This window comes from Podarcis liolepis (assembly GCF_965112155.1).
Source record: "Podarcis liolepis genome assembly, chromosome: 11".
NCBI classification, from domain to species: domain Eukaryota; kingdom Metazoa; phylum Chordata; class Lepidosauria; order Squamata; family Lacertidae; genus Podarcis; species Podarcis liolepis.
The window spans coordinates 51,010,208-51,027,881 of record NC_139565.1 but is presented as its reverse complement, the minus strand read 5'-3'; the positions used below and the strand labels follow the sequence as shown (position 1 = coordinate 51,027,881).

Genomic DNA, 17,674 nt, shown 5'->3' with positions numbered 1-17,674 from the left:
AAGAAGAACTTTTTTAAAAAAAAGTTTTCTTAAAACTTTTTACATCACGATTAAAAAGCAAACTACAGTCGTACCTTGGAAGTTGAACGGAATCCGTTCCGGAAGTCTGTTCGACTTCCAAAACATTCAAAAACCAAATTGTGCTTTCTGATTGGCCGCAGGAAGCTCCTGCAGCCAATCAGAAGCCGTGGAAGCCCCTTTGGATGTTCGGGTTCCAAAAGAATGTTCGCAAACTGGAACAATCACTTCCGGGTTTGTGGTGTTTGGGAACCAAAACATCCCAGTACCAAGGCGTTTGTGATCCAAGGTACGACTGTAAATCTTAACAGAAAATAGTAAGAAAAGAGAAGAGGAAAAAAGAGCTAATAATAACTTTATAAAAGGCTGCAGATGTACTTCTTGAGTGGGAAGGGGGATCCCAGAGGCCGGAGATCCTTCCTTTAAGGTCAGCGAAGCAGCAGATCTACTTACTTCGTAATACCCTCGGTCGAAGAAGTGATCCCTGAAGCACTGGACAACCACGGAGCGCACTTTGAAGATCCTGCTCATGTTCTCTCCTCGAATCATCATGTGCCGGTTGTTCAGCTGCACGTCCACATCTGACTCTTCATTGACAAGGTTATCAGCCCCACCAGCGGGAGCCAGGCCAATGAGCTCCCAGTAGTCGCAACACAGCTCATGGCCTCCTGGAGCCTGTGGTTGGGTGTGCGCATAGGTTGAAAGAGAAAGAGATGGAAGCACAAATATTATGCTCTGTTAAAATCACCTGCAACTACCAACAAGGCTCTCTGTACCAGCAAACAACAGCACATCAGGTGGTCCAAAGTCCACATTGTGATGGGTCTAAAAGCCTTTCGCAAGGAATACCTCTACTCACTCAGAGATATATTTACAGTCCTTATTTACAAAGGTACAGAGCATAGCTTCATGCGTCCGAATCCTCGGTAGCAGATCCAGGAAGTGGGAGCTTTCTGCTCCTCCTCCAGCAGAGGAGCTTGGGAAGCCCCAAACGCCTCTTTTGTTCCCTACGTTTTAACCCCCTCCTGTCCTGTGCCGAAGGAATGGGCACTGAGCCTCCCTCTGTCCCTGAACTAGTCAAGTGGTGTTGCTGCTCTCCAGCATCCGGGAGTGTCCTCGCCGCTTGAGTCCCTTCCGCTTGCTTGTCCTCCTCTCCCTCTCCTGTCTTTTCTAAAGGCTCCTGTTCTTTCCCCTCCCTCAGCTCTGGGGCATTCCCCAGCAGCCCCTTGACACACATGCAGATACTATTTTATTTTATTTTAATATATATATATATATATATATATATATATATATATATATATATATATGAGAGATTTTGTTGATTTACAAAAGTGTGCGATGTCTCTCTCTCGTGTTTTTTCCCCATGTAGCATTTTTACAAATCAGTTTCATTCGTTGAGACATTAGGAAGAAAAGGGGGGAAGAGGTGGGGGGGAGAGATGGGGGGGGTCGGGTGGCGATGTTTCTATTTCACTACATGTAGGGTTTGGTGTCAGCGTTGCTTGTGCAGGTTCTCTGCTTGTGTTCCTTTGGTGGTGAGAGAGGTTGGGGTTGGCCTAGGGTGTGGTTGTTCATTTGTGGTTGGCTGTGGTGGTCTTTGTTTTCATGTCTTGAGTGGGGTGGGTGGGTGTTTTGGATCAGGTTAGCCATATTGATTTGTGTGCTGTTGGTGGATTTTTGTCATTTTCACATGCAGAGATTAAAATGGGACAGGGACACACCTGCAAGCCCCCTCCTCCTTCTAAGGTCCACACAAGCCCTTTCTCTTCTCCTGAACTTCACGCAAAAGACCACAAAGGGGGATTTCTAACTGTGTTAAGCTGAAACCTTCCTGCAATCAGGTTTCCCAATCAGTTGAACACAGTTATAAGACTCTTCCTGCAGGTCTCCAAGTTAAGTGTGCAAAGATCAGGAGAGGATGGGGGTCGTCCCCCTACTCCCTTTACAGAGCTACAGTTTCCAGCGTGGTTTATCGATCAGTCCCTCTTCCCAAAGAAATCTCTGGGAGGGGAACAGGGGAGTACCAAGCACTCTTAACAAAAACTAAAGCTCCCAGGATTCTTTGCTTTTTTGGCCGGGGGGGGGGGGGGAGCCATGACTGTTAAAGTGGTATGGTACTACTTTAAATCAACCGTGCAGATGGAGCCGGAGATTCAGGAAACAAGAACTTGAGTGTGGGAGGCATCCCCTGACAGTATGATTTTGAACGGTTTTATTCTTTATATCTGAGCTAATACAACATGGCTGGTACTGAACACATCCCAAAGGCCAATGCGTTATTTCTCAGGCAAATTAAATTCTTTCTCTAGATAACTCCACAAGCTCCCCCTGCTGGTTAATATTACAGGTTTCATTTCCTGCGAATTTATAAGGAGCGTGTCCACCCGCATCGTTCAGCCTGGACACTGAGGTCCAGCTCTGAGGGCCTACTGGTGGTTCCCTCACTGCGAGAAGTGAGGTTACAGGGAACCAGACAGAGGGCCTTCTCGGTGGTGGCGCCCGCCCTGTGGAACACCTTCCCATCAGATGTCAAGGAAATAAACAACTATCTGACTTTTAGAAGACATTGAAGGCAGTCCTGTTTAGGGAAGTTTTTAATGTTTGATGTTTTATTGTGTTTTAAATATTCTGTTGGAAGCCACAATGTATCACAATGGAAAAACCAGACTTGGGGGATAACACCATCAAAATTCTTTCCTTCACTGATAATATCCCATTTAACCAGCCTGGCAATCCTTTGTTCTTGAGATGGCGGGGTGTTTGGGGAGGGGGGGGACTTTCAAGGAATATATTTAGCAGGTGAATAACATGTGTGATGTTGACACAGGGCTACAGTAGCACTTAACCGCCATGCATGCTGCATTTCTGGCTTTGAAACCAAGATAACCCATTTGTTTGCATTCCCATCTCCACATCAGAGCTATATAGTCAACAGAATTATGGTCTTTGGGACTAAATGACTTCCAGCTGCTAGTGGCAGAAACTGCAAGTCCTGAGCACTCTTCTCGCTCTCAAAACACTGAACAGAGCTTCAAAATCAAACCTGGCTTTACAGACACTTTGAGACCTTATCCAGAAATGCTCTAGCTGTGAGACATCAGTAGCAGTTGCCAGTCACCATGTTTCTCACAAGAAAAAACACCAATAGCAAGTCAGTTTACACAATCAACTTCTGAAACTTAACCAAGGCCAGCCATGTCATCTGCAAATCTCTACTGGTTTCCAAAGCCTGTCCGATCATCTCCTGGAGCAATACCATGCTTGGAAGAGGATGACTATTATAACAACAACTTATTATTTATACCCCACCCATCTGGCTGGGTTTCCCCAGCCACTCTGGGCGGCTTCCAACAAAATATTAAAATACAATAGTCTATTAAACATTAAAAGCTTCCCTAAACTAAAACAAAAAACAAACATTCCCTACTACCTGCAGAACAGGGAGGCCATTTTGACTGGCAGTGACTTTCCAGGGGTTCAGATAAGGGGCTTCCCCAGCCCCACCAGGTAATGCCAAACGGAAGACCTTTGGAATGCAAAGCAAACTCTCTACCTTCCAGCTAGAGCCCTTCCCTTGGCAGGAGCAAGGAGAGAGCAAGCAGACTCCCTTACTCACCTGTTTGCCTTCTGGGAGAAGGTTCAGAGTTCCATAGATAGCAATGGTGCTCTCGGTTGAGAGGACAACTCCATTGTAACACTGGCACTAGAAGGGAGAGAAACAGAGGAGGAAATTCAGGCTGTGTGGGCTAGGCTTTTACCTGTTTTCTTTTATTTTTTAAAGAGCAGATGGGAGTGCCTCACTCCCAAGGAAACACTGAGAATGCTTCATCACAAAAGCCAAGAGTTGTCTCTCGCTTAGGGATGGAGGAGGAATCCATAGATTGTGAATTCCAAAGACGACTCGTCTGATTTGATCTGGGCAGATTCATGACGCAGATCAGATCCCGAGTCCAGGCAGGTTTCAGCGCTGCCTCTCCCCCTCCCCCCTTTTAATTGTTCTGCAAAACCCCAGATATCATGGAGGAGCTAGCACACTGAGATTCCTACTGCCATTTTCACCTTGAACAGAGAAAGTTCCTCCAGGGAGAAAGAGAACTTGACAATGTTCCATTGCTCTCAGAAGGAACTGTATAGGAAAAAAATTCATGGACACACCCATGTAAGAACTTGGGGCGGCCATGTTTCAGCCATAGAATTCCGTTTGTCGTCAGGTCCCATCGCTCCCTTTTGTTCTCTCTTAGTGGTTCCCAAACTTTCTTCTCCCCAGTCCGCTTGAAGATTTCTGAGGGTCTTAAGAGATCTTGATGGACCACTTAATTATTATTTTTTCTGCCTGTTTTAGCAATTGTAATCCAATGTGTTGGATGATCGCTGCAGTCTTGTCCCACTCAACTTCCGGTGGGCCGCCAGATTCTGAGGACAGAGCACTCCAGAACTGGGACGGACTGGATCGTAATGGGTCCTCTTCTAAACTTTCCACACCCGAACATTATTTAATTTCCTCTCCAAAATGTGTGTTGGCTGCACCGCATTGCTGGACCACAACTCCCATCATCCTTGACCTATCAAAAGGACTCAAAGATGCTACACACCCAGACTTCTTCCTCAGCCTCACTTTCTCTGTATTATTGTTAACTTGTGGCCCTGGGGGTTTGGGAGGGGAAGAAGAGTAAAAGCAAGGGGTGGGGTGTGTGTGTGTGTGTGTGTGTGTGTGTGTGTGTGTTGGAGACAGAAGGGTGAGGAGAGTGTGTGTGTGTGTGTGTGCGCGCACGCGCACCCACACACTCCCACACCTTTAAAGCAGCTTACCAGTTCGTCTGATAAGACGCATTGAAGGAATCCTGTGCCGTCTCTTAATACAATAAACATCAAGTTCTTCCCTAGCAAAAAAAGAAGCGTTAGGTATTAGAATTTAAATTTCCTTTCGTTGAAAAGCATCCCTCATCCCCTTCCATCCCAAACCATCAAAACTATTTCTACTATTAAAAAACAAAACAGGGAAGATAAATATTTCCAGAGGGGGTGGGGAAGAGAGAAGTCCCACGACACTTTAAATACATATATGATTTTATTTTGTGGAGAAGAGCTTGGAACTGCATGTGAAAGAAGCATGGAGAGAAAGAGGGAACAGGCTTGTTCACATATTATCCTGAACACAGGTACAAGTGCTTGTGTGGAAAAGGGTTTATACTTGTTAATTTGTGCAGCTCGCCTACTGTGTACACAGCTTGTACACTCATCAAATGTAGTGTGTGAAGATCGAAAGCAAGAGAGAAACTAAGGATGAATCTACACACAGGGAAAACCCCACTATAAATAAGTCAGAAATTAAATTGTTATAACAAAAGAAAAAAGGTTACAAAAAATTGCAAAGAATTTTTTTTTGCTCTCCAGCTTCATCTGCTGTTGCCTGTTTAAAATGCATTCAAAAGCTGTTTTTTGTTTTTTAAACTAATGTAGCCGAGTCCTAACCAGCCAAGCCTTCCAGGGTGTTCTAAGAAACAAGTGAAGTCAAGGAGCCTGCTATTATCACTATGTTATCACCAGAATGCGGCAGCTAGACTGGTAACTGAGAGTGGCCGTCGGGACCATATAACACCGGTCCTGAAAGACCTACACTGGCACCCAGGACGTTTCCGAGCACAATTCAAAGTGTTGGTGCTGACCTTTAAAGCCCTAAACGGCCTCGGCCCAGTATACCTGAAGGAGTGTCTCCACCCCCATCGTTCTGCCCGGACGCTGAGGTCCAGCGCCAAGGGCCTTCTGGCGGTTCCCTCACTGCGAGAAGTGAGGTTTACAGGGAACCAGGCACAGGGCCTACTTGGTAGTGGCACCCACCCTGTGGAACACCCTCCCATCTGATATCAAGCAAATAAACAACTATTTGACTTTTAGAAGACATCTGAAGGCAGCCCTGTTTAGGGAAGTTTTTAATGTTTGATGTTTTATTGTGTTTTAAATATTATGTTGAAAGCAGCCCAGAGTGGCTGGGGAAACCCAGCCAGATGGGCGGGGGTATAAGTAATAAATAAATAATTAATAATTTCTTTTTTCTTTTTTTCCTTTCTCCTCCTGTGAAGAGGCTGCATTTTATTGTTTTAATGTTGTGTTTTAATCTTGTTTTTAAGTTGTATTCATTATTATTATTATTGGTTGTTAGCCACCCTGAGCCCAGCCTTGGCTGGGGAGGGCGGGGTATAAATAAAATTTATTATTATTATTATTATTAATCGCTTAATGCCAAAATAGGCTTCTAAGCAGTTTGCATAGTACAAAAACACAAAAATATAAACTTCTATAATTCAAGATGCAATACAGCAACCCCATTAAAGTATTACTGTACAGTGGTGCCTCGCAAGACGAAAAGAATCCGTTCTGTGATTCTCTTCGTCTAGCGGTTTTCTCGTCTTGCGAAGCAAGCCCGTTGACGGATTAGCAGATAAGCGCTATTAGCGGCTTTTAGCGGCTTATCTGCTGATCGGATCAGCTGATAAGTGGCTTAGCGGCTTAGAAAAAGGGGGGGGGGAAACCAGCAGGAACTCGCAAGACATTGTCGTCTTGCGAAGCAAGCCCATAGGAAATTTGTTTTGCAAAGCAACTCCAAAACAGAAAACTCTTTCGTCTAGCGAGTTTTCCATCTTGCGAGGCATTCGTCTTGTGGGGCAACACTGTACCTAAAATATGCACGATAAAAATAAGCCTACATGCACAGATGCAAAGGACTACAGAGCTCACCAGGGATTTTACACCCTCACAAGGAAGTTAAACTAACTGAGGTGCAAAGCTGCAGCTCTGAACTATTGGTTTCAGTTTGCAAACAGCAGAGCTGAAAGGCCCATGAAATAAAAAAGGAGCGTCACATTCTGTGCAGAGCCCAAATGCATGCAAGGTAAGAACTGAGTCATTTTCTGAGGGGAAAGTGCTCTGAAACAGCAGCCCAAGTCTTAACAAAAGATAGGCTGCTTTGATAAGATACGTACCACGAACTACGTCAGTCTACTAAATTAAACTGGCTTTCCCTAAGGAAGCTTCAACTTGAAGTTTTGCAACGATGCTGGTTCTCTCACAAATTTTCTAGGCTTCAATCCTTTTAAGGGGCAGTTTGTTGTTCCCCCTTTACAGAACTGGTTCCTTTTAACACGGCACTCACCTTGTCTACGCAGCCTGTGGACCCAGCCAAAGACCTTGACTCTCTCTCCTCTGTGGGCCTCTAAGTGACGAATTTTCACCTGTGAGAAAGCAGCCGAGTAAGTTGTTTTTCTTTGAAAATATTATCAAGATATACACACAGATTGCTTGCCTAACACCGAATCAAGAATACGAAAGAAACTCTCCTTGAGTGTTGTTGCTTTTTTCCTCAGATACCGTTTACAATACCTTACGCATGAAAAGCAAAGCAAGACACATTAAAAAAACTCCAAGTCTCGCCAGTTGTATCAGGACCAACCAATCTATGTCACAAGACAAGGAGCAAATACCGTATTTTTCGCTCCATAAGACGCACCTAGTTTTTACAGGAGGAAAACAAGAAAAAAAATATTCTGAACGAAACAGTGGATGTATGATTTTTGTGGCCACAGACATGTGATCTGACAGTGAGTTTGGGGTAGCCCAATGCAAAAATCCTGAGAATCCATGTGGATCCGTGCTTTGTAACCGTGTTTTTGCGCCATTGCAGCCCCAGGCAACAGTGGGTGCGTGATTTTTTTGGTGCAGGCTGTAGCCATGGACATGCTATGTGATCTGATGGTGAACTTGGGGTGATCCAGTGCAAAAATCCTGAGGATCCATGTGCTTTAAAGCAGCCAACTGGACAGGAGCCGCTTACAGCCGTGTAAGCAGCTCCTCTCCCGCTTTGCTGCTTCAAAGCGAGCCATGGAGGAGGGAAGGAAGGGGAACCATGGATCCTCTGCTCGCGACCGCAGCAGGATCCCCCCGCCATCCGTAGGCATTCACACCATAAGACGCACAGACATTTCCCCATACCTTTTAGGAGGAAAAAAGTGTGTCTTATGGAGCGAAAAATACGGTAGTTTGAGTCTAACCTCAAATGTGTCAAAATCTAGATGGATTTCCTGGTCTGCTCTGTTTGGTGGAAGGAAAAATATTCTTTCCAATCCAATTCTCCTGCCAGAGGAGGTGGAACGATTCAGTGAGCTGAGAAGCCAATTCCATGCATTTCTGCAAGCTAAATTTGGCAGCCTGCCTGGACACAAGCACTCAAGGTCACTTTCCACAGCTAACACATGGCGGCTGCAACCCCACGCATGCTTTGTTGTTGTTGTTTAGTCGTTTAGTCGTGTCCGACTCTTTGTGACCCCATGGACCAGAGCACGCCAGGCACTTCTGTCCTCCACTGCCTCCTGCAGTTTGATCAAACTGATGCTGTTAGCTTCAAGAACACCATCCAACCATCTCATCCTCTGTCGTCCCCTTCTCCTTGTGCCCTCCATCTTTCCCAACATCAGGGTCTTTGCCAGGGAGTCTTCTCTTCTCATGAGGTGGCCAAAGTATTGGAGCCTCAGCTTCAGGATCTGTCCTTCCAGTGAGCACTCAGGGCTGATTTCCTGAAGAATGGATACGTTTGATCTTCTTGCAGTCCATGGGACTCTCAAGAGTCTCCTCCAGCACCATAATTCAAAAGCATCAATTCTTCGGCGATCAGCCTTCTTTATGGTCCAGCTCTTATGGTCTTATGGTCCACGCATGCTTATTGGACAGAAAAGCCCTAAAGCACCATCATCAAATTTCTTAAACCCTGAATCACCAGCAGGTTCCAGGGTGGAGTTCGGTATCAACAACAGTTAAAACAGATTACAGGAACACGTTTCAGGTGCTGAAGAGTTCCATTTTTAGCATTCACCAAAAGCTGTATAATACCTCTGTGGGAAAGAAATTCTACAACTCAGGGGCTGCCACAGAGAATGCCACCCCCCCCCAAGCCTGATGGCAGCAGAACGACTATGAGGGCCCCTTCTGCTGATTTTAACAACCAAGAAGGTTTGTAGGGAAGGAGGCAGTCTCTCAAGATAGTTTGGGCCTAAGTTGGAGCATGCTGATAAAATTTTTACACATCACTTGGGAAGACAGGCGAACTAATGCCAGCGTACTGGAAGAAGCAGAGATCGCCAGTGTCAAAGCAATGATTCTTCAACATCCAACTTTGTTGGACTGGTCATGTTGTGCGGATGCCTGATTTATCGTCCTCCAAAGCAACTACTCTATTCCGAACTTAAAAATGGAAAGCGTAATGCTGGTGGTCAACAAAAGAGGTTTAAAAATTCTCTCAAGGCAAATCTAAAAAAAAATGTAGTATAAGCACCGACAACTGGGAAACACTAGCCTGCAAGCACTCCAATTGGAGAACAGCCTTTACTAAAGGTGTCAGGGTTTTTGAAGACACTCGAACTCAGGACGAAAGGGAGAAACACGCTAAGAGGAAGGCACGCTTGGCAAACCCACACCATGATCAACTCCCGCCCGGAAACCTATGTCCCCACTGTGGAAGGACGTGTGGATCCAGAATTGGCCTCCACAGTCACTTACAGACTCACTATTAAAACCGTGTTCATGGAAGACAATCTTACTCAGGTACGCGTGATCGCCAAAGAAGATAGTTGCCCTTTAAGCATCCAGTCATATGATCTGGGAAGGGTTCCCCACTACCATTTCAGGGCATGCTTGGGACTGAAGCAGAGATTTTAATCTGCGTTAAGGCATGGATCCAGAGGCTAACATAATTTTACATCTGCAGGGCCTGTAAGACAGAGTTGTTCTGCCTGGCCTTTGGCTTGGAATCAACTTGATCCCCTCCCCCTCTTTCCTTTTTCCTTTCTCCTTCTGTGATGAACTGTTTTGGGGGACTTCCCTAGCTTTTTTCTGACTCACGTAGGACCAGTCTGGTGAAGATTTGACGTTTTCATCTCCAAAAAGTTTTTGATTTGAGTTTCTATTGAAATGAGGCTGCATTTTAATGTTGTATTTTAATCTTGTTTTTAAGTTGTATTTTAATCAATTGTTTACATAACAAGATGATCCCTAGGGGTCCCTTCCAATTCCACGATTCTCAGCATCTGGTATTCAAAGGCACACTGACAGCGGGGGTAGAATATAGCCACTGTGGCTAGCAGCCATTGTTATATACGCTTATCCTCCATGCATTTGTCTAGCAGTGTTTCCCAACCGGTGTTCCGCGGCACACGAGTGTGCCGTGAGACATTGCCTCGTGTGCCGCGAGATGCCTGGAGGGAGGCGGGCGAGTCGGGCGGCGAGAGGCGGGGCGGCGGCGGCGAGGAGAGGCCGCGCCTCCTGCTGCTGCCTGGCGCTCCTCCTCGCAGCCGGCAGCGCTGCCTGGGCGCCTCCGCGCGACTCTGCCTCACTGGGTTTGGTCTCCCAGCAGAGACGGGTCACACGCGCACCTCCCTCCCTCCCTCAGCCTGCGCGGAGGGAGAGCCAGAGAGAGGCATCGCTCCTGCGCGGCGGGAGAGGGAGCAGCCGGAGCGATGCCCCAAACGAACGCATGGGACCGGAGGGGAAATCCTCTCCGAGGCGGATTGAGCGCAGCTGAGAGAAGCCTTTCGAGGAGCTGCAGCAACTCCCGGCGACGGCTCCTCAAGCCCCGCCGCCGCCCCCTCCTCCGCCCGCTATCGCCGCCACCACCACAACAGCCGCCGCCGCCTCAGTTGCCGCCGTCCCTCAGTCCCTCGCTCTGCTGCCTCCTCCCACCCCCAAAGCTTGAAGGTTCCCCGGCAAGGGGGAGGGAAAAAACTTTCACTTTCGTGCGTCCCTCCCGGCGTGACGCTGCGCGCTGACGTCACGGGGCGGGGCTTTAATGGTGGTGTGCCGCGAGATTTTTTTTCAGTAAACAGGTGTGCCGTTGCCCAAAAAAGTTTGGGAAACACTGGTCTAATGATCCAGATGTTTAGAAAAACTTGGGTTTCTAACCCCGAAAAAAGAGAGCTAAGTTTATTTTGAATATGCTAAACTATAAACATGCACAATACAGATTCCCATTCAACGTTTGGACCCTCCTACTATCGCTTTAAATCAGGGGTGTGGATCATGGGCTACACTGTTGGGCAAGGGACGTGGGTGGTGCTGTGGTCTAAACCACTGAGCCTCTTGGGCTTGCCCATCGGAAGGTCAGCGGTTCGAATCCCTGCAGTGGAGTGAGCTCCTGTTGCTGTCCCAGTTCCTGCCAACCTAGCAGTTCGAAAGCACGCCAGTGCACATAGATAAATAGGTACTGCTGAGGCCGGAAGGTAAACGGCGTTTCCATGCGCTCTTCTTTCTGTCACGGTGTTCCGTTGCACCAGCAGCAGTTTTGTCATGCTGGCCACATGATCCGGAAAGCTGTCTGTGGACAAACACTGGCTCCCTGAGCCTCAAAGCGAGATGAGTGCCACAACCCCATAGTCCCCTTTGACTGGACTTAAGTCCTGTTTAGGGAAGCTTTTCATGTTTGATGCATTACTGTATTTCAATATTTTGTTGGAAGCCGCCCAGAGTGGTTGGGACAGCCAAGCCAGATGGGCGTGGTATAAATATTAAATTTTTTATTATTATTATTATTATTATTATTATTATTATTATTATTATTATTATTATTTTAACTGTCCAAGTGTCCTTACCTTTTTCTTTTTTATATACTGTTGGACTCCCAATCCCATGGGTCAGGGATGATGGGATGAGTTGGTAGGCCAATATATGGAAGCAACCACATTGCCTACACCCCCTAGCGTATGTCATTTAAAAGGGCTCTCCCCCCACCCCCTGAAAAGAGCTGGTTAAGGTTGTCTGCACAAGCATTCAAGCTTTACTCACACATTTGGGCTCTGGGAGACTGGGGTCATTCTTAATGATTATCTTCTTTGCTTCCTCCAAGTTCTTTTCACGGCGCAAGAGATCTTCTTCCTGCGGGTTGTTTTAAAGAGTGGTTTAGTCGAGACTCTACTCTGAATGCAAGCGTGTGGGGAGTGATCTGGGAACACTAGAACCAATGGAAACGTTAGCATTAAGGCCCCATTTGAGCTACAGCTCCCAGAATTCCCTGGGAGGAATTGTTAAACCGCCACTGGGAGTCTTGAAGATGCCACAAGAAAAAGGAGCAACGTTTGCAAACCTTACCTCTTTCTTTTCTCTAGCTTCAGCTTTTTGTTGTTCCCTGTGCCACAGCTTTTTGACATTCTTCAACTGGGTCTTGGAAATGGTATCCCATCTCTAGGGCAGATGAAGAGAAAGCGAAAGCATAAAGAGAGTTACGCTTTCGCTTTCCAATGAAAACATAAAACCCCAGAGTCCATCTAGTGGCCAACCAGATGACTCAAAAGTTCCTTAGCGCTATCATCCCCTTTCCCCAATGTTCAGAAAATAAGTGCTATTATTTACACTGTCAAAACTGCACCATCTAGGAGCAAGGAATTATCCAGCAAGATTGAGAGAACCCCAAAGTTTTGCAGAAACACAATATATTAGCAAAAGCAGGAGGAGGAGGAAAATAACATAATGGAGTCTCAGGGAAAGGGTGTGGCTGGCTGACTGGTATAGGGAACAGAGTACTCCACGCTGCAACATTTTGTCGCAGGTACCTTTTTGTCACATTAATCCTCCATCGATTTGTTTCATCCCCCTTTAAAGCTAACCAAGCGAGTGCAAATTCTTATGTGTTGGTGTGCAAACTCTATATTTTGTCTGTCCTGAACCTACTGCCAATCGAAACCAAATCCTTTCACTTTGGAAACGGCAGAAAAACACCCATTAATACTCAACCTCGTCTTTTTTTTGCGAGTCCACGTAGATCGTAGGAAACGGCTCCTTTCCGGCAGACAGCAAAGCCTTTAAAAAGAGAAAAGGATGGAATAAGTTTTGTTTTATTTTTTAAAGACAGCTAGTTCTAAAAGCAGGGGCAGCCAGGGCACTGCCAGACTACAACTCCCAAAATGTGCCTGGCAAATTTTGAACGCTGCCCTGAATGCTCTTTGGAACCCCATTGTACAGACAAATGTTAAGGATACGTGAAGCAGGCAATCACAGACATTGTGCAAACTGCTGCAAGCACCGTTGCACCAAAGACTTTCCAGCTGCAGTAACCTCAGGAACCGCCACAGAATAAGCCCACTGATTGGCCGTGGATGTGAACTCCTGGGGGAAAATGAGAGAACCTAAACTGGGCTAGTCAGGTACCTTCAGAGCAGTTTTGTACGGCTTCTCCTGTGACCCGTCTCCAGTAACGTCACTTCCCTCTCGATCAGAGACATAGACCTCTCCTGTAAAAGCAGGCATGGAAATTAGGAGCCTTGCACATAGCACATATTCATTCACACAGAGATCCATCTACACAAAACTGTTGCTTTGCACTCGATAATGTTTAATAGACTATTGTATTGTAATATTCTGTTGGAAGCCGCCTGGGACACGGGTGGCGCTGTGGGTTAAACCACAGAGCCTAGGACTTGCCGATCAGAAGGTGGATGGTTCGAATCCCCGCGACAGGCTGAGCTCCCGTTGCTCAGTCCCTGCTCCTGCCAACCTAGCAGTTCGAAAGCACGTCAAAGTGCAAGTAGATAAATAGGTACCACTCTGGCAGAAAGGCAAACAGCGTTTCCGTGTGCTGCTCTGGTTCGCCAGAAGCGGCTTAGTCATGCTGGCCACATGACCCGGAAGCTGTACGCCAGCTCCCTCGGGCAATAAAGCGAGATGAGCACCACAACCCCAGAGTCGGTCTAATGGTCAGGGGTCCCTTTACCTTTACTGGAAGCCGCCTAGAGTGGCTGGGAAAACCATGGGTGGGGTATAAACAATAAATTATTATTATCATTGCCTCTAAAAACTGGTGGGGAACCTCTGTTGCTGCTCTGGAGGCCCTAAGACTCTCAGCCCCCTTCACAGCCGACCACCGGCCAGGCTGGATGGGGCTCAAGGGAGCTGGCAGTGCAACATTTAAAGATGGAGACTGTCGATGGATCAGACTCGGCTAGGAGAACATGCAGAGAAGAAGGTACTAATCTCCTCTCTGGAATGGCTACCAATGAACTCGTTCTCTGAGCGACAACTCTTAAGTAGCCCAAATGGCTCCACCCATACACAACAGAATGGCATTAGTAGGTGTGGAGGAAGCATATAAAAAGGCAGGGGTAGGTAACCTAGGGACGCGGGTGGCGCTGTGGGTTAAACCACAGAGCCTACGGCTTGCCAATCAGAAGGTCAGCGGTTCGAATCCCCGCAATGGGGTGAGTTCCCGTTGCTCAGTCCCTGCTCCTGCCAACCTAGCAGTTCAAAAGCACGTCAAAGTGCAAGTAGATAAATAGGTACCGCTCTGGCGGGAAGGTAAACGGCGTTTCCATGCGCTGCTCTGGTTCGCCAGAAGTGGCTTATTCATGCTGGCCACATGACCCGGAAGCTGTATACACCGTCTCCCTCGTCCAATAAAGTGAGATGAGTGCCGCAACCCCAGAGTCAGACACGATTGGACCTAATGGTCAGGGGTCCCTTTACCTTTGGGTAACCTAAGGCCTGTGGGCCGGATGCGGCCCAATTGCCTTCTCAATCCGGCCTGCAGACGGTCTGGGAATCAGCATGTTTTTACATGAGTAGAATGTGTCCTTATATTTAAAATGCATCTCTGGGTTATTTGTGGGGAAAAGGAATTTGTTCATTTTGTTTTTCTTCAAAATATAGTTCGGTCCCCCCCCCATGGTCTGAGGGACGGTGGACCTGAGGGACAGCTGAAAAAGGTTGCTGACGCCTGTAATAAGGCATCCAAAACTTCTTCAAGGACCTTCACCAAGTGAGGCAGACCAGGCAGCTGTGGCCAAAATCAAGCTATTCTATTGCGGCACCATCCTTCCCAAACAAGCCCAGTATTAAAGACCTCAATGTCCTTTTGGCTCTAAAAAGAAGATTCTGTACAGTTTCGGTTTTATTATCTATAATGATTTGTCTGTTTTCCCCTCCACCTCTATGTCTTTAGCTGTTCCTATTTTATCTTCTAGATTCAGGGAGATAGCCCTGTTGGTCTGACGCAGTCGAAATAAATAAAAATATTGTCCAGTAGCACCTTAGACACCTATGTTCTGGGTATAAGCTTTTGTATGCATGCATGTATCTGAAGAAGTGTGCATGCACATGAAAGCTTATACCCAGAACAAACTTAGTTGGTCTCTAAGGTGCTATTGGACATTTTAAAAAAAAAATCCCAATTATTCCTATTTTATCTGTAAGCCACCTTGAGTCCCTGTTGGGGGGAGGGGAAGCGGGATAGAAATAAATTAATATTAATGTTATCTGCTTTAAACGAAAAGCCATGTTCTACTGATATGGAGAATGACCAGGACACGCTAACAAAAAAGGCATCTACAGTGGTGCCCCGCAAGACGAATGCCTCGCAAGACGGAAAACTCACTAGACGAAAGAGTTTTCCGTTTTGGAGGTGCTTCGCTAGACGAATTTCCTATGGGCTTGCTTTGCAAAATGACAATGTCTTGCGAGTTCCTGCGGGGTTTTTTTCCTCCCCCCCTTTTTCTAAGCCACTAAGCCGCTTATCAGCTGATCCGATCAGCCGCTAAAAGCCGCTAATAGCGCTAATCCGTCAATGGGCTTGCTTCGCAAGACGAAAAAACCGCTAGACAAAGAGAATCACAGAACAGATTCTTTTCGTCTTGCGAGGCACCACTGTATACCTCTTTGTTTCATTTTTCTTTAAAATATATATATATTTAGAGCAGCGGCTATCAATATAGTGTCCTCCAGATTTGCTGGACTTTCATCAATCAGGGATGATAGGAGTTGGAATTCAACAACATCGACTGCTGCTTCTTTAGGGTTTCAACAAGAGCACAGTGCAGGTTTGGGGTGCTGCTCCTTTAGCACTGCCAGTTGAGGGGAGAGTTATTCCCCCTCCCCCAAGCGCACTGCCAGCCTCAAACCAACAGAGCAGGAGAGGCAAGTTGATTCTATAACATTTCTTCTCATTACCTAAGGCAGGGCTTCCAATTCTGTGTCTCACAAGCTTCCTTCAGGTGGTCTGTGGATTTGTGGTTGAAAATGGGAGTCAGCCACCCCAAGGCAGCTGAAAGGCCAGTCACTTCGCTGCGAAAATGACAAGCGAGGGCCTGCCACAAAATGTGGCAGCGCAAAGCTCTGCCTTACATAATTGCAGGGTGGATAAAAATCAATGATTTTTAATATATATATATATATATATATATATTTAAATTGGATTTTTATTATTTAAATCAGATTTTTAAAACAAAATGCTTTTGGAGGAAAAATCTTTCTAAAGATAGTTTTCTGTTTAAGTTACATTATAGTCCAAAAGCTATTCATCGGGAAATAAGGATTTGTTTTAAGTTTTTCATGTGTGCTAAAACTCAGTCTAAGTTTTTGTTTCATTTTTTAAAAAAAAGTTTAACCACATCAGTTAACAAACATGGATACATATGCTATAATGTTATTGCTTTAGCTAAATAAATTTTTTAAATTGTTATTAAGGAAATGATTATTTTTCTCCTTCCAACAAAGTACAGCAGAAGTTGTCCAAATATAAACAGTTAACTTACTAAACCTCACAAGAATTTCATAATTATCTGTCTATGTATTTTTAATAGTATAACCAAATCAGCAATTTTTGATACAACTGTAAAAACAACTCTGAAAATTTATTATGCCAAAAATGAAACCTTCCTCTGGTTGTAAATATTAAGATTATACCAGCAAGAATAAGTCTTTCTGTAAAAAAAGAAAGAAAGATTTAAATCAAGTCTTACTGACTAGTGATTTAAATCGTGATTTAAATCGCTTTGAATTAAATGAAATCCACCCTGCACAATTGTCCTCCTTCCCAGTTGTCCACCGTTCACCCCAGTAACACTCCATTTGCACACCGAGGCCTTATTGGGCTCTTTTTTGGGATGGCGAGGGTCCTTCCTCTTAAATATCTGATATTTAATACCTTCCCACCCCCCAAGCCTGCCAAGCTTCTCCTTGTGTCTGGACGTCGCTTGGCACACCCAACATGAGTAATAAAAACGGAAGGGGGAGACCCGTTTCCAAGCGCCAGAACATGTCTGGCAGGTTGAACCCCGACTTTCCAACCCCCCAGGATGACTCTGGTAAGCTGCATTTCTTTAACTCATTGCTACAAGCCGCTTTTCCCGACAAGAGGCTGGCTGGAAGGAGACAGAAGAGCGGCAGGAGAAGCCCTTCCTCCCTTGCACCGATTGCCTGCGTCGCAAGGGGGGAAAGCGGACGTGGCTATAGCGCAGGCAGGGGGAATAGGTGACTACAAGAAAAGGTCCCCTGCCCCGAGGCACCAGCAAACCTATACAATCGCGTGCAGCGCCTCTTCCCAAGGAAAGCAGGGGAAGAAGGGCGGGTCTATAAGTGGCCATTTAAATCCTTTAACACCAGCCGCTAGCTGATCTTTTTTTAAACAGCTGCCGATGGGGAAGGAAAGGTCTAGGGCGCACGGAGCGCGCAGCCAAACGCCTCGGGGCCTTGAAATCTGGTTCCGACGCGTGGAGATGGCGGGCCCCTCATTCATCCGAGGCCAGGGCTGCAGTTGCTACAATGGCAAAAGGAGGAGGAGGACGCGCATCTTTTGTTCCTGGGCCCTTTCCGCAGCTGCGCCATCTCACCCAACGTGAATAATTTCTAT

The 17,674-nt window shown here is 46.2% G+C and overlaps 1 protein-coding gene across 1 annotated transcript in view; it reads right to left on the bottom strand.

The window, feature by feature from the left end:
- Window positions 1–17,674, bottom strand: part of NARS1 (asparaginyl-tRNA synthetase 1) — a 29,050-nt gene that overhangs the window by 10,962 nt on the left and 414 nt on the right. The window contains exons 2-9 of the mRNA XM_083466038.1: window positions 13,204–13,286; window positions 12,790–12,855; window positions 12,148–12,240; window positions 11,845–11,934; window positions 7,172–7,250; window positions 4,831–4,901; window positions 3,638–3,724; window positions 472–693 (exon numbers count right to left, since the gene is read on the bottom strand). Of these exons, the coding sequence (XP_083322164.1) occupies window positions 472–693; window positions 3,638–3,724; window positions 4,831–4,901; window positions 7,172–7,250; window positions 11,845–11,934; window positions 12,148–12,240; window positions 12,790–12,855; window positions 13,204–13,286 (791 nt within the window). The remainder of the gene's footprint in view (window positions 1–471; window positions 694–3,637; window positions 3,725–4,830; window positions 4,902–7,171; window positions 7,251–11,844; window positions 11,935–12,147; window positions 12,241–12,789; window positions 12,856–13,203; window positions 13,287–17,674) is intronic.